The sequence below is a fragment of the Mustela lutreola genome, chromosome 4 (assembly GCF_030435805.1).
Source record: "Mustela lutreola isolate mMusLut2 chromosome 4, mMusLut2.pri, whole genome shotgun sequence".
NCBI classification, from domain to species: Eukaryota; Metazoa; Chordata; class Mammalia; order Carnivora; family Mustelidae; genus Mustela; species Mustela lutreola.
Window position 1 is genome coordinate 109,843,206 of NC_081293.1, and position 15,742 is coordinate 109,858,947.

At 43.2% G+C, this 15,742-nt stretch overlaps 1 protein-coding gene across 6 annotated transcripts in view; it reads left to right on the forward strand.

Annotated features, from left to right (window-relative positions):
* LOC131829215 (contactin-associated protein-like 3) overlaps nt 1-15,742 on the forward strand; it is a 167,323-nt gene that overhangs the window by 82,136 nt on the left and 69,445 nt on the right. For 5 of the 6 annotated variants that reach the window (XM_059170751.1, XM_059170746.1, XM_059170747.1 and 2 more), the window contains 5 exons: nt 727-930; nt 1,582-1,766; nt 2,848-2,991; nt 6,163-6,424; nt 11,732-11,878. In XM_059170751.1, the coding sequence (XP_059026734.1) occupies nt 727-930; nt 1,582-1,766; nt 2,848-2,991; nt 6,163-6,424; nt 11,732-11,878 (942 nt within the window). Of the gene's footprint in view, nt 1-726; nt 931-1,581; nt 1,767-2,847; nt 2,992-6,162; nt 6,425-11,731; nt 11,879-15,742 lie in introns of those variants that run through there. The other variant, XM_059170752.1, reaches the window with a different exon arrangement.

Sequence of the window (15,742 nt, forward strand, 5' to 3'; positions counted from 1 at the left end):
GTTCCGCATCACTCACTTTATCCATCTCCCACACCATCCCTTTAATAGCCACCAGTTTGTTCTCTGCATTTATAGGTCTGGTTCTGCTTTCTGTTTGCTTATTCATTTTTTTGTTTTGGTTTTGGATTCCTCATGTGAGTAAAGTCATATGGTTTTTAACTTTTTAAGGACAGTAACATCTTGTCTTTTTACTTATGAAATATGAGAAATACGAGAGATTCTTCTGGGTAGTTAGTATGAATCCCTTTGTGTATCTCCTGTTCTGTCTTTGGTTTCTTTGACCAGTGTTCTTTTTACATTAATGATAAAATATAACTTTTCAATAAAGAGAAAGCAAGTGACCTTGATAGTGGGAAAAATAAGACTACTGGAGAGTTGAGGACAGTGACAGCTTCATATCCATGATGTGCCACTGTGGGGAGTGACTTCAACTGTTTTACCGATCTTCGTTGTTTACAGGATGAGAAGTAGCCAGTACAAAGGCAGAAGCAATTGGGCTTAGTCAACAGAAGTATTTCTAGCTGATACATGTTAGGGAAAATGTCAGAAAAGAAAAAGAGTGGAGGTTAGGGATCTCAACTATGGGTATCAGGGAGGATGGGCAGCACCATCCCCTCTGCACTAAACAGACCAGAGATAATTATGTGTGCGTGTGCTTGTGTCAACTTGCCTGAATAAAGATTATTTTTGATTACTTTGATTATTTTCTAATGTCTCCTGCTGTAGGATCCGAGATGGTTAACTTTGATGGGAAAAGCTCCTTGCTATACACGTTTAATCGGAAATCTGTGAGTCCAGCAAAAGATGTTATTTCTTTGAAATTTAAAACCAGGCAGACTGACGGGATTCTACTCCACAGAGAAGGACAAAACAGCAAACACGTCACCCTGCAGTTAGTTAGAGGAAAGCTCATCTTATTGCTTAATTCAGGTAAAAATTTCCCAGTGGGTGTTTTCAAAAATATGCCTCTTTAGATGGATGTATCTTTTTATGCTTAGTTTTTCACAGTTAAGTAGCTAATTTATCCTGAAACCAGAACATTATGAGAAAGAAAGAAGACCCTAGAAATAATTACTCTGGAGCAAGAAGTGTGACCCAGAACGGTCTAGGCAAATGGAAGTGTGGTTGCTCCACAGTTGAGGTGTACTACGGAGAACATGCATGTATCCCGAATGTACTTTACTGTAACAAGTTTTATAGGTCAATTAGTGTGTAAGACCATTTGCACATGTTCAGTAAACAACCTGGTAATATAGTAAAGACAAGGGGTGGATCTCCAGCCCGTGAGGCGGTGCTCTTCGTGAGGTTCTTGGAAGAAGATACTTCCAAGAAAAATGAAAATGCAATAATAATAATAAACACAAGTAAGGTAGAAGAAATCATTCCCAAGTGAGAGAAGGTTGTACATGAGGCTGAGGTAAAGGCAGTTAGCCAGCTCTCCAGATAGAAGTGTGCCAGGAAAGTGACTGGGGGACATGTTGACCTCCCACAAGGTAGCCACAGTACTGAGTTGGCCTCCCACATGGCAGCCATGGTACTGGGTTGGATGGGGCGGTTCATTTGCTTCACCTGTCTTTGTAGGCCGTGCTAACCTGCCCTCCCCTGACGCCCATGCAACCCTCACCCTGGGCAGCCTGCTGGATGACGAGCACTGGCATTCTGTCCTCATCGAGCTCGGGAACACACATGTCCACTTCACTGTGGACAGGCACAGTCAGCATTTCCAGGCTGAGGGCGAGTGCGACTACTTGGATCTTGATTATAAGGTGTGAACATTTCTTTTCAAGTATTACAGATTTTGTTATTTAAATGCAACATAACCTTTTAAGAAAATACCGCTATGCAGAGAAATTCCCTTTGCTAGTAATTTGGAATTCTGGTGAAATGTTTCCTATGGGTGACATCGGCCCAGCAGGAGACCCACGTGCATTGTTGAGATGTTGTGTCACTCATAGGTGTGAGTTCTCCCCTGGGAGGAAGTAGTTGTTGAATTCGGAAAGTGTGTAGATGAAGAGCTATCAGTATGACAGGGGGTACAGTAAAATACACAATTCTGGACGGCTTTCCATGTTACCTCTGGTATTGGCTGTGACCCGTTCCCTTGGAGATGTCTGTGTTTTAGACCGATCGTAAGCAGAATTAGCAGTCTAGGATGCTTGGAGAAGAAATCACCATACATTCCAACCTGCTTTTTTGAGGAATGAGAGGGCCAAAGTCAGGCGATTCAAAATACCATTTCTTGGGACATTTAAAGGCTTAACGCATCCCCAGCGTGTAGCCCGCATGTATGTAACCAGCACTGGAGAATACCTTTTGTTCTGCCAGTTCTGCTCAGTACATCTATCAAAGCAAAGGGAATGATTTCAACATTCATTTAGTGTTAAGTGGCCTCAGCCGAGGAGGCCAGCTGCAGAGCCTGGTCTTGAATGAGATTATCGATGCCTTCATCATTCTAACCCATCAGCAGTGTCCTGACAAAGACTCGGACCCTGAAGCTGGGTTCTAGGAAGGTTTGTAAAGTAGAATGTCATCACGGTCAGCTGCATTGTCACCCAGTTCAAGAATGACCATGGAAATGAACGTACAACTTTCCCCGTCAGCTGAAGTGACATAGCCCTTTGAGTAGTAAATTGCGAGAAGGGATATTTAACCTACTTATATAAATGTAATAAAGAAAGAACCGGTATATCTACATCTAAAAATTCACCTGAAATTAACATGATAATGTTAAAATAATGCCAGATAGATTGAAGGCAATTATGCTATACCCGCTGAGCATCTGTGTTTTAGGCAGACAATCAGAAAATCATTAAACAATATTATTTATGTCATTTTTTTCTTTCTAAGATCAGCTTTGGGGGGATTCCTGGACATGGAAAATCAGTGGCATTCCCACAAAAAGACTTTCACGGCTGCTTCGAAAATCTCTACTATAATGGAGTGGATATCATTGATTTGTCCAAGAAACACACACCACAGATCCTTGTCACGGTAAGAGTGCTACACGCAAGGTCAACGGAGCAGGGAACTGCAGCTTGTCTGATGGGCCCAGTCTAGAATGTGCCTCTCCTGAAGGCAGGGAAAGTGCCAGTCATGTATGCCTTTTAGTTCGTTTTTGACTTAATTCACTAAATAATTAACTTGATTTTTAAATTTAACTTTTAAAAATTTTAGTGCCAGTCACTTACACACCCTGTAGTATGAGCTTCAGGTATGCAGTTCAGGGATTCAGCACTTCCCTGTGTCACCCGGGCTCCTCACAAGTGCCCTTCTCCATCCCCATCACCAGCTTCTTAATTTTTACAGGTGTGTGGAAACAGAGGCACGCTTTCGCAAATGTGTCATGGCGCCTCTGAATAAAGACTTTTTGGGGCAGGGACTCTGTTGGGATTGGTTTCCTCTTGCTCCTTTCTCCTGTTACCGAACTCCTAGCTCAGTGCCTGTCCCTTGCTGGAAAGACCAGTACTCGAGAGATGAATTTGGATTGGAAAGGAATTTGAGCTTAATTTAATTTGAGGCCAGGAACTTGGGGAGAAGGTGGACTCTTGTGCAAAAGCCAGCTGCCGAGTTTCTGCCTGGCCCAGGGATTTGCAGAGGGGTTAAGAGTGGGTCGCTAAAGGGAGGAGGTGGTCTGCTCCATCCCGGGCTGACTCCTTGGTGCCTGACACAAACCCTATCTCTGTGCTCAGGGGCTGTGCCTCAGGGGTCTAGTGCCTGTTTGCTGATATGCAGGAATGCCCTATTGTTCTGCAAAGGGAGGCCAAAGCCCACAGACACACAAAGGGAGGTTAGTAAAATCAGTCCTGTGACCTAAGAAAGAAAAAGATTTGCCAGAAAACTTGTTTGACTCTTTGGAAGGTAGATGTGGCTTTGAACAGGTGACTGGGCACGTTTGGGACCTTCTCGCCCCAAGACCAGGGGTCTGTCTGCTGTGGATCTGGGGACTTAGGTCAGCGAATAAGGAGCATGTTATCTTGAGGCAGGTAGACCCCTCAGATGGGTTGGATTGTTGTCAGGCTTCTGTCCCTCCAGGTGGCTGCCAGCCATCCCCCTGGGCCAGCATGTTACTGAGCTAGCGTCTGTCCTTCCACGTTTGGTTCCTTAGACCCGAATCATCTACAATCAGTGCACCCAGCTTTGTGAACACTGACGCCTCCATATCGAGCATGATTTACAGAAATGGGATTGTTTTATGTGAGCTTTTCTCCATCTCCATTTTCCAACTCAGCGAAACCTGTGCGAATGCTTTTTTTTTTTTTTTTTAACGGTTTATTTATTTTAGAGAGAGAGCATGAGGGAGAGAAAGAGAGAGGACCTCTCAAGCAGGCCCCCCACTGGGCTCGGGGCCCCACATGGGACTCGATCCCGGGACCCTGAGACCATGACCTGAGCTGAAATCAAGAGTCGGTCACTCAGCCAACTGAGCCACCCAGGTGCCCCAATTTATAAGAAAGTTTTAGGTTTGATAGATCACCCTATGTCATTCATGATCCAAATGTTTTCTCAGATTAACTATGTTAATCTGATCATGTTATAATTATATATCATATATCATATCTTTTATATTAAATGTTATGGGCCATGTTGAGGATATAAATGCCTTTATTGGTACATAGCCAATGTCTCAATGTATTTTTTAAATAACTTCGTAGTATTTGGTCTTGCTTTAAAATACTTCTGAAACCCTAGACTCTAGGTACAGTCTCAAGGATTTTCCTGTAAAAAGTTTTAAGGCGGTTTCATTTATTTATTTACTTTAAAATTGAAAAAAAAATTAAGTCTTCGACTGTATGGTCTTTAATCTGTGCAGATCATAGTTATCTTGGGTCTCGAGGGTACCCATTTGTGCCTGAGCTGTTTAGTGACCAGACCCAACCTCCACGCACAGGCTTGAATCTTACCTCTCACCATGTACTGGCTGTACCTGTGGTCTCAGATCTTTCTGTGGGTCAGTCACTGGGCTCCGCTGCTGTGTTTACTCCATACCAATGCCGTATTGACTTGATTACAGTGCTTTTATGGTATATATTTTGGAGAGAAAGGGCAATGTTTGGGCACATATTCCTCTGGAATTTATGAAAATTTATCTAAAATTTTTTAAAAGAATTTATTTACTTGAGAGAGAGAGCACATGCAGTGAGAGACAGAGGGAGAGGGAGAATCAGACCCCCTGCTGATTCCTCGATTCCAGGACCCCAAGATCATGACTTGAGGTGAAGGCAGAGGCTTAACCAAGCCCCCCAGGTGCCCCACTTAATTGGAGTTCTTTTAAGAACTTAAGTTCCTTCCTCCCAAACACTATGATTAAAGGTAAGTTTGCTCCTGGAACAGCAGAGATAATCTAAAGCTCAAAGGTGTGTTTTTTAATAAAATAGAATGAAGTAAAGGCAACAGGCAGCTGGCGGGTCAGAGGTCAGGCTGGGGAGAGCGTGCTGGTTGACACGGCCCATGGGAGCCTCTAAGAAGTGGGCAGCCCACTCAGGCCAGCCACACCCCTGCCTCAGACAGCGGAAGCCCAGGGCCTGCCTGAGCCAGATGTTTGTGTCCCCTGAGTGACAGGTATGTAAGCGTTCACAGAACAAGGGGAGTGCAGGAAGGTTCCCAGAGCCGCTGTCCGTGGTGCTGGGCTTCATGCTGCAAGTAAACAGCCAGTGCCTTGAGGTATAAGAGGTTGGGGTACCAGGTGGTGGGTATTATAGAGGGCACGGATTGCATGGAGCACTGAGTGTGGCGAAAAAATAATGAATACTGTTATGCTGAAAATAAATAAATTTAATTAATAATTAAAAATAAAACAAAACAAAACAACAACAACAACAACAACAACAACAAAAAGAAATCTGTCACCTCTGTTGTGTCCTGCGCCTAGCACAAGGCCTGGGAAAGACATGCCTCAGGATTCCTTTGCCAATGCCCAGAAATGGAGGAGACAGAACTGCCCTAAAAGCCTCAGAAGGAGGTTTTCCCAGCCAGGGCAGTGTCATGGTTTGAAGGACCTGTCAGGGAAATCTGGATTGCAGCTGGATGGGGAAGCCTAGTTCTTAGGTCCTTGCTTGCAGGAAGGTTGAAAGGAAACTAACTGCACCTCTTGGAAAGCTTGTTGTTCATGAAAGCATCTGCCCCTTCTGCCCCTTCCTAAATCCTTTTCCACTGTATTCACAGGGAAATGTGTCCTTCTCGTGCTCACACCCACAAATTGTGCCTGTGACTTTTCTGAGCTCCAGGAGTTACTTGGCTCTGCCAGGCACCATCGGAGAGGACAAGGTGTCGGTCACTTTCCAATTCCGAACGTGGAACAGGGCAGGGCTGCTGCTGACCACTCAATTCCAACATGGGCCAGTGGCTCTAGTCCTCGTTCTTAATGATGGAAAACTCAGACTGAGTCTCTCCCAGCCCGGACATCCGGCGAGGGACGTCACAGCAGGTAATAGATGTTTGCTGTGACCATACGGTCCTCCTGTCATCTCTGTATTAAATGAGCAACTGAATCAGTAAGATACTCATAATCCTTCTAGAGGGAACTAGAGTTCTTTTACCTTTGAACTAGGTATCTCCAGGCTGTTGGTGTGTGAGTCAGTTTGACCCGAAGTTAGCTGCAGATCACACATACCTCTCAAAAAGTTTAAAACATAGGGCGCCTGGGTGGCTCAGTGGGTTAAAGCCTCTGCCTTCGGCTCAGGTCATGATCTCAGGGTCCTGGAATTGAGCTCCACATTGGGATCTCTGCTCAGTTCGGAGCCTGCTTCCCTTCCTCTCTCTCTACCTGCTTCTCTGCCTACTTGTGATGTCTCTCTGTCAAATAAAAAAATAAAATATTTTTAAAAAGTTTTAAAAAATAACCTAGTTATCAACTGATGGTGGGGAGTTGGCAGTCCGCTTGAAACACTGGAGAACAGTAGCCTATGATTTTTCCCAGATTTTCTGTTCCTTTGGGAATCTCTGTTTTGGATAAGGCTTCTTATAACTATGGGTGAATGTTCTGCTTGGCTTCCAAGAAGGATCCACTCCAGGGTTATGTTATCTTTGGAGTCTGGGGGCTGTTTTGCGTTAGAGTGCTGGTGAAAATGTAAAGCCAGGTAGGTGTCATTCCACGAGTGTTGACTACAGAAGAAGAGCCTTGCCTGACCTAGGTTACCAGGTTGGGATTGAAAGCCGGGAATGAAACATAGCTCTTTGTTTCTCTTTATAAATAAAAGACAAAATCTGACCACCGGTGTAGGGAGTTCCCTTGTGGACCTGAGATGAGCACAACCGGGAGTGTCAAGTCAGATTTTGGAAATCGCTTCAATCTTGGTTTGTGTAGATTTACAAGCTGCATGCCTTATTAATGAAGAGATGGTGTTTTGCTGTTGCTTCACGTGAGTACACACCGTTCTCCCTTCCAACACACTGGGATTAATTATTTAACATTTTTTGAAGGCAGACACTGAAATATTATAGAAACGTTTTAATGACTTGATTTTTTAAGCTTTCACTGGACAACGTATTAACTTTTGGAAGCAAACCAGAGGTGCATTTTTCTTTTTTCTTTTCTTTCTTTCTTTCTTTCTTTCTTTTTTTTTTTTTTAAAGATTTTATTTATTTATTTGACAGAGATCACAAGTAAGCAGGGAAGCAGACAGAGTGGGGGAGGAAGCAGGCTCCCCGCCAAGCAGAGAGCCCGACTCGGGGCTTGATCCCAGAACCCTGGGGCCATGACCCAAGCCAAAGGCAGAGGCTTTAACCCACTGAGCCAACCAGGTGCCCCTGGAGGTGCATTTTTCTTGCTGCTTTTTTAAGAAGTATTTGAGGGGTGATTTTTTTTTTTTTTTTTAAACTTTGAAATACAGGCCTGCCTCCGAGATACTCAGGTCTGGTTCCAGACCACCCCAAACAACAAATATTGCAATGAAGCGAACAAAATTGATTTTTTTTTTTTTTTTGGCTTCCCCATGCATATAAAAGTTATGTCTGCAGTATACCATGGTCTGTTAAATGTGCAGGAACTTTATGTCTGGAAAAACAATATACACGCCTTAATTAAAAAAATACTTTATTGCTAAGAAATGGTGTCATGTGAGCCTTCAGTGAGTTGTAATCATGGATCACAGATCAGCATCACAAATGTCACAGTGATGAAAAAGTCTGAAGGATCGTGACACAGAGGCACAGAATGAGCAGATGCTGTTGGAAAAATGTCCCTGAGAGATGCGCTTCGGGCAGGGGGCCATGAGCCTTCAGCTGGAGAAAGGCGCGGTGTCTGCGAGGCACAGAAAGTGAAGAAGAGGAGACAGATGGCGACTGGTTTTCACTCCAAACCTTGGATGAAGTGTGAAAGCACCTACCAAACCAAGAACTAGGTTTAAAGGCTGAGTGAGACGTAATCATGCCGGATGCCAGGAAAGGACACCCGGTCACAGTTCATCCTGCTTCCAGCTTTTGGGTCCTATTTCTGAATAGTTACCTCAGTGTGTTTGTGAAGGTATCTAGAAAGGTCCAGAGTGTACAATGTAGTGTCCATGTGCTTGTGGAGCTGGGCCAGCAGAGCGTGCTGGGAATAGAAGGTCAGTGGTGGTGGTGGGGCAGCGTGCTGTCCCTTTCTGTAGGAAAAGACACAGTCCACCCTTTCCCGAAGGGACTCAACTGCTCAGGGCAGTGTTCTCTGCAATCAGGACAGATTTGAGACAAGCTGGTGGGAGGGCTGCCTGAGAGGACTCGCCTCCCAGGCCCATTACCAGAACCACTTGTCTGCTGCTAGGGCTGATGGGCTCGAAAAGTGCCACCTGTGTTCTCCCCAAGCCTCCGGTCCTCATCGTTGGAGTGACACTATTGTGACCAATGGTAGAAGCAATGATGTTGAGCCTACAGACCACGAGCCCAGTGCCTGCTAGTCAGCAGTCACTCCAAAACCTTTAGTTCTCATTATTCCAAAACTAGTCCCAAGACCATCACCCCCCCCCCCCCACTCCCTGCCAAGACTGAAGCCTTTGTGGAGCTGGGGGTGGGTGGGAGAATAAGCATCATGTTCCCAGTAGCACAAATCAAAACACCCCCTCCCCTTCCTTCTCCATCCATCCTTTGACTGTAAGTGCTGCCTGGGAGACAGGCGTTCGTTCCATCGGAAGTGGGGAGGGTAGAAGACACACAAAAGAAACACAAAGGGTGAGAATTATAATGGGTAGAAACAGAATGATCATAAGAGCAGGCATTTCACTTTTAAATGAGAATGTTGAATTTTATTAAAAAGAGTCTTTTATTATAGAGGTAAATGGCATCTATTACCCATTCAAGGAGGTATTCTGGAATGTTTTCTACAAGTTCTCCCAGGAAATAACTCTAAGTCCTAGACAAGTGGGTGGAGCGGGGGAGGGGACAGGAGTGAATTTTAACATCAGATTTTATTTTATTTTTTTAAAGATTTAATTTATTTATTTGACAGACAGAGGTCACAAATAGGCAGAGAGGGAGGCAGAGAGAGAGGAGGAAGCAGGCTCCTGCTGAGCAGAGAGCCTGACATGGGGCTCGATCCCAGGACCCCAGGATCATGACCTGAGCTGAAGGCAGAGGCTTAACCCACTGAGGCACCCAGGTGCCCCATTAACATCAGATTTTAGGTGGATGTGGTTCCGTCCTGACAGATAATGTTAGATAAACTTCAAAATAAATACCGAATGACAAGAGTGGAAGAGACACTCCCAGGTTCTTGTTTGTGGAATCCTTCAGCTCCAGGGTTGGAGGATTTCCCTTAGGACTAGTGTCATAATGTAGGTCTTGAGTATCTAACCGCAATCCTCTGGATTCTGTTGTCGGTTTTCTCATCATTGCTCATGAACCTAACCTATGTGGGGTCTTTGCAACAGTTTTGGATTCACAAATGTGACACAGAAAGTGAAAGATCGGTGTACATGGCAAAGAGCTAAAGTCTCTGAAAGGGAGTGCTGGGAAGTACCATCGCTCCTATTTCACAGTCTGAGAGGAGCAGAGGCATTGCGATTTTTACAGTAGGGTCTATGACCTTCTGGGTCAGGCCTGAAACATATTTCCCATGCACATGGGTCTTGAATCCATGTCAATGTCACTGATGAGAAATGAAGCCAAGACCCAAAAAGCTGTATTTTCATTTTTAATTGCAGTATCGTTGACATATTAAAGAGCATTGGCGGGACATGGATTTATGGGGTTGATTGGGTTCCTTGGGCCAAACTCTGATACTAAATTAAATATGCCTGGTTAACTTTCCACCAGAAATATGGCCATATTTTCTTTGGGGCTGATACCCCATGAGCTAGAAAATAACTTCTGACCCTTGCAGGTTGACTTCCAAACTTAGAGGGCTCTAAGGAGTTGGCGCCTTTCTCATTTGCAAGAGGTATAGGCTAATCTATCAGGACGATTCCCCAAGATGATCAAATTAGAGTCAGGCAGGGTCATGCGCAAGCTTGGGCATGACATCAAAGAAATCAAAAGAGTCTCACTTTGTTGTTTTTCAATGATCTGAAGTGTTTGTTTATGACCTGTTTGCCTATTAGGCAAGACAATTTCTGAAGATTCCAATTATTTACTGTGCTCCTTCAGAGCAGCAGGTGTCTCTGGGGCCACGACAGTGGCCATGACCTCCCCGTGGAGGGGAGGAGTCCCTTGCCTTTGAATGAATGACTCGCTTTGGCCAATGGAATATGGGCATGAAGGCAAACACAATTCCCTCATCCAAAGTTAATGTTAACATTTAAAAATATTTCCTACCGGTTTTTGTCCAATTTTAGATAGTGATTGAGTATGCAGACACACATACTTTAATGTGATGCTTTCTAAACTTTACATTTTGTTCTATGAATTTTTATATTTTAGTAATACTTAAGTTGCTGATACATTTTTTCTAAAGAGTTATATTGGTATATATGATATATTTTTCTAAATAGTCTACCAAGATTATATATAGTAATAATACATGAAAGTAGGGACAAGATTTTATATTTATAACAACAATTTTGGAAATTTTTATGCTTCTCAACATCCTAAAATATTAACAAACTAGAAGAGGGGAAAGTACGCCCTGTGCCAGGGGATTAGGATATTTGATCATGTTAAGGTTGTTCAGGATCCTTTTATGTTAGTCTGTTAAAGGCCTAGCACTGGGAGAAACTAGGATTGTACTGTCCAAGGCAGAATGTTTGGACTGTCCACTCTTGATTTTTCCTTCCCCCTTCAATTCAGCTTTCTTTATTTTCTCTTTTTTTTCCTCCCTGTACTTTTCTGATTTAACCGAGTGATGAGAAAGTGAAACACAGTCATTGCCATGTGCACATATGTCTTAATACTCTTAACTGACCACAGTAGTTTTTGCTAGAATCTAATTTGTGTTAGAACATGACTGGTCAATCTATGACTGTGGGAGGTCAGATGCAAGGACCCTCTGGAACCATACATTTACTCAATGAGCCTCATTCCACAGGTAACCCCTTCCTCCTAGATAAACATGACTAGGATACCATGTGATCTCATTGTCTGTTAAGAAACCCCCAAGCTCACATCTGTCCCAAGCCTCTCCCTTTCTCTCTGAGAGGCCCAGCTATCCTCTGTGGTGGGTCTCTATTGCCCAGCCAGCTAAATAACCTGGGGGGTTTCAGGTGAGTTCATGGTGAAGTTTGGTAGGGCGTCTAAGATCATGATTGTATTATTTTCAAGCATGGCTCTATGTAGTTGCATCTATAGGGTTTTTAGGAATTTCTTACCCAGTTTTGTTTACTTCCAGGTGCTGGATTAAGTGATGGACAGTGGCATTCAGTATCCCTCTCGTTGAAAGGAAATCACCTGAATGTGATTGTGGATGGTGAGGCAGCCTCTGTGGCTCACTCCCTGCATGGGCAGATTGATTCAGGGGAGACCTATTATTTGGGTGGTAAGTGAAAGGAACTGGTGGTGCTGGCAATCAAACCATCCTTGTCTTTCTAGCTCCTGCTTTCTGAGACAACCAGTAATTTTAAATGAAGGTTAATACTAAAGAGTGAGGTTTCTCTCTCAGTTTAGTCAATGAGAATGTTGAGCAAAGACAGTAAATTTTTCTTAAGGACTTATTTACTTATTTGAGAAAGAGAGAGCATGAGTGGGAGTGACAGAAGGAGAGGGAGAGAGGATCCCAAGCATATTCCCCATTGAGTGCAGAGCCAGACATGGGCTCGATCTCATGACCCTGAGATCATGACCTGAGCCGAAACCAAGAATAGGGTGCTTAACCTACTGTGCCACTCAGGCACCCCTGACAAAGGCAGTAAGTTATGGCCTAAAACGCAAGTCTGTGGGGGGCCTTGTTTCGATGTGCATTTGCTAAGATTGATTTTGAATTTAGCACTTGTTTTCACTGCAGTCACCTGGAAAGCTTCCAGAATGCTAGGGCCTGTCTCTGTCCCTAGAGATCTGCTTTCTCTGGCTCTGACGCCTGGGAAGTGGGTTCTCCAGGTGACTCTGTGCAAGCCACTCTGAGGGTCCTTGCTCTCTGTCTCTAACCTTTTGTGCTTCACTGTAGAGTATTTTTGGGAGGCCAAATAACCCTTAGAACATTTCTTTCAGGTGTTTTTATGCAACAGTTTCCTTGTTGCATGTGGGTGGTCTTCTTTTTGTCAGCCACTCTCCTCCCTGGGTGGCCCAGGTCCTCTGGTGTGGCCCGGGAGCCACCCATGGCAGCACCACTTTCAAGCCTGTCACAGGTGCAGACGTAACTCCCCTGACTTCCTGAGCCAGAATCTGCATTTCCCCAAGATCCCCAGCTGCTCTGTTGCCCTAAATGTTCAGGAAGCATTTTGTTGCCCACAATGTCCGTTCTGAGGCATCCGTGTGAAGAGTCTTAGCCACAAGAAGCTTAGGCCTGTCAGTTGTGAGATGTCCTTCTAATCGTGGCTGGAAGCCGTCCTTGCTCTTACTCCCATTTCACATTTTATGGTTGTTTCTTTCCAAAATAAGTTTGAGGTCATGGTGGAGATAACTTGATAGCCCAACAAGAAAATATAAAATCCTCCCAAAGAGTTGACAGTAAGCCCACACAGGGTGTTTAATCTTCCAAGCCCCCTGAAGCAAGCATCACTGTGAGCATGGAGTGGCGCCAGGAGCATTAGAACATTGGATTGCTTGCTCTACCCCTGCCAAATACGGTGTACCTCTGACCCAGACAGTTTCTTAAACCTTTATGCTTGTGACGGATTTTAGAGCTCTGCAGAGGAGCTGATCCCTTCAGAACTAAATTAAGAATTTACCCAGGAGCTGTAACTTAAAAACATAAAAGATTTTGAAGCACTAAAAGGGACAGGAAGAAAAATCCTTGCTGTAATGTTTAATGATGCAAAATGGAATGCTTGTTATTTTGTATTAAAAAAAAAAAACACCTTTCTAAAAACACCGAGTTTTCTCTCATATTTGAGCTTCAGGCATGTTCTAAATTTGCAACGCACAGTGCATAAGAACAGGTACTTTCCATAAATACTTACACATGATGTGATATGAAGTCACTATGTAATTCATGTATGCGTTTTAAAATACTACTCATGTTTCTTGAAAGAGCATTTGTGGGCTAACCCCCTAATGTACACAATTAAACACTACAGTGCTTTTAATGTCTCCCTCTCTCCTCTAAATTCTCACTCCCCCAGTTAAATATTACCCTGCCCCCCCTTTTTACTAATCTTTGTATCACCTTTTTATGTTTTAATCAACGTGTAGCACCATGTCAGTTTCAGATGTGAGCATATGACTCAGTGTTTGTATACATTAGAAAATAATCCCACAATAACTAGTTAATATCCACAACCATACATAGTTATAATTTTTTCTTGTTATGAAAATTTTAAGGTCTACGTTCTTAGCAACTTTTAGACAATAAGGTATTATTAGCTGTAATCACCGTGTTGTACATTGCATTGCTATGACTTATTTATTTTACAAATGAAAGTTTGTAATTTCTAATGTATTGCTTTTCTTTAGAAGCTATATCTATGTAGGTGACTTCACACAGTAGTGTTTTGTGTTCTGTGTTCCCTTGCTTTTCAGTTTATGCATAGGGCACTACTGTGTGCCTTCTTCTGGGTTCTTTTTATTGTTATTGCTGTCACTGTTGTTCTAGATTAGTTTTGGAGATCCAGCCCTGTAAGTATTTATAGATAAAGTTAATTAATTTTTATTGCCCTTTGGTTTTGATGTGTACGACATCATGTTTCACTTATTAAATCTGCCGTCCTGTTTTACTGTTGAGCAACAACTTGATGGTGCCTATTTTTTTGCTATTATAAAAAATGTGATAAATATCCTACAGCTGCCAAGAATCATCTTGCCAGTGATTTTTAAATTTTCCTTATGTGCAAACTATCAAGCTTTCCTAATATGCATAATCAATTCAATGAAACAACCTTTAGTTGTTTCCAGCCTTTGGTCTATGAAGGGACCCTAGAGATTTGGAGGCAATGTGTTGAAAAAAAAAGTATAATAGGCTTTTTAAACATGTTTTCATAAAATTGTGTTGATGTGCAGAAAAACTGTCTCATTAGTATAGTTTCCAATAACAAATTGTATCTCTAAGATGAGCAGAATTACAAAGTTTAAACATCCCATGAGAGAGTATAATGACTTTTCGTCATTACCATTTTGCTATTTTTTGGTTGTAATTAAAATTTGGCACTGAGTGACAAAAATAGTGTAAGATCTTGTAATCACAGCATATTATCTGTAACTAATGTGTAAATTCAAATTTTCTTCTTAATGGACATCCATTGGGACCAGAATATGCATTGTGTTAACAGGGAAATCCACTTTATCCAGTCCATGCTCCGTAGCAGTATGTGTATTCATGGCAGCCAGTGCCCCATGTTCCGAGACCCTCCTTAGCCCGCTCTCCTGATGGAGGTTCAGTGGCAAGTCCCTGCTCACCATGTGGTCAGTAACTCTTTTTTGCTGTGCTTTCCCATAAGGGCAGATTAGGGCATCTTCCTATTACAGTTAGGGTAGCCATATGATTTATTGTCCAAACCAGGATGCTTTAGTAAATGGCGGGGATGATCTCAATAATTATGGCATGGTAAGACAGCAGGCGTAAAGCAGGGCTCTTTGGCTTTCTTTTCATGACAAAGTTCCTCTCAAAGATTCATAGTCTTTTTACATGTAATGCAGGTTCCCCCTTTTCCTTTTCTATTTCTCCTCAGTGTGAGCTTTGTTTGTAAATTATTCTTCTGACAACAGTTTTGCTCTACTGTACAGTACACAGAGTTCGGTGCCTGCTGGGGAGGGTAGTGGGAAGCTGCTGCTCTCTGGATTACTTTTGTGGAATCCTCGTGCTGTCCACCAGCACACATACCCTGCAGAGCTGGGAAACATCAAATTATGCTCCGAATCTCTTGAGAGTCCTTGTGTGTGTGAGGCCTTAACAGACCAGGGAACAATGACGGCTGTAATGAGGTCTCACCTCATGACCCATTCTTATTCTTATGGGTCTTGACATCCAGTGACAATTTCTCTGTCATCCTCAGAGGTACTTAAATTTCTGACTCCTTTGGTGATGGATATGTTCCATTGACTTAGCAATAACTATCCCCTGTCCACTTTCACTGTCCATCCCGAATCATGTCATGGAGGAATGACCCTCTGCCATCTTACCATTGGGACTTCAGGCAATCTGTGTGGGTGAACAGACAGCTGGTGGTCTGGGCTTGTCTTGGGCCATGGCACCCCTTGCTTCTTGACCTCTCTCTCATAACTGGAGCAAGGAAGGACTTTGTGGTTTGAC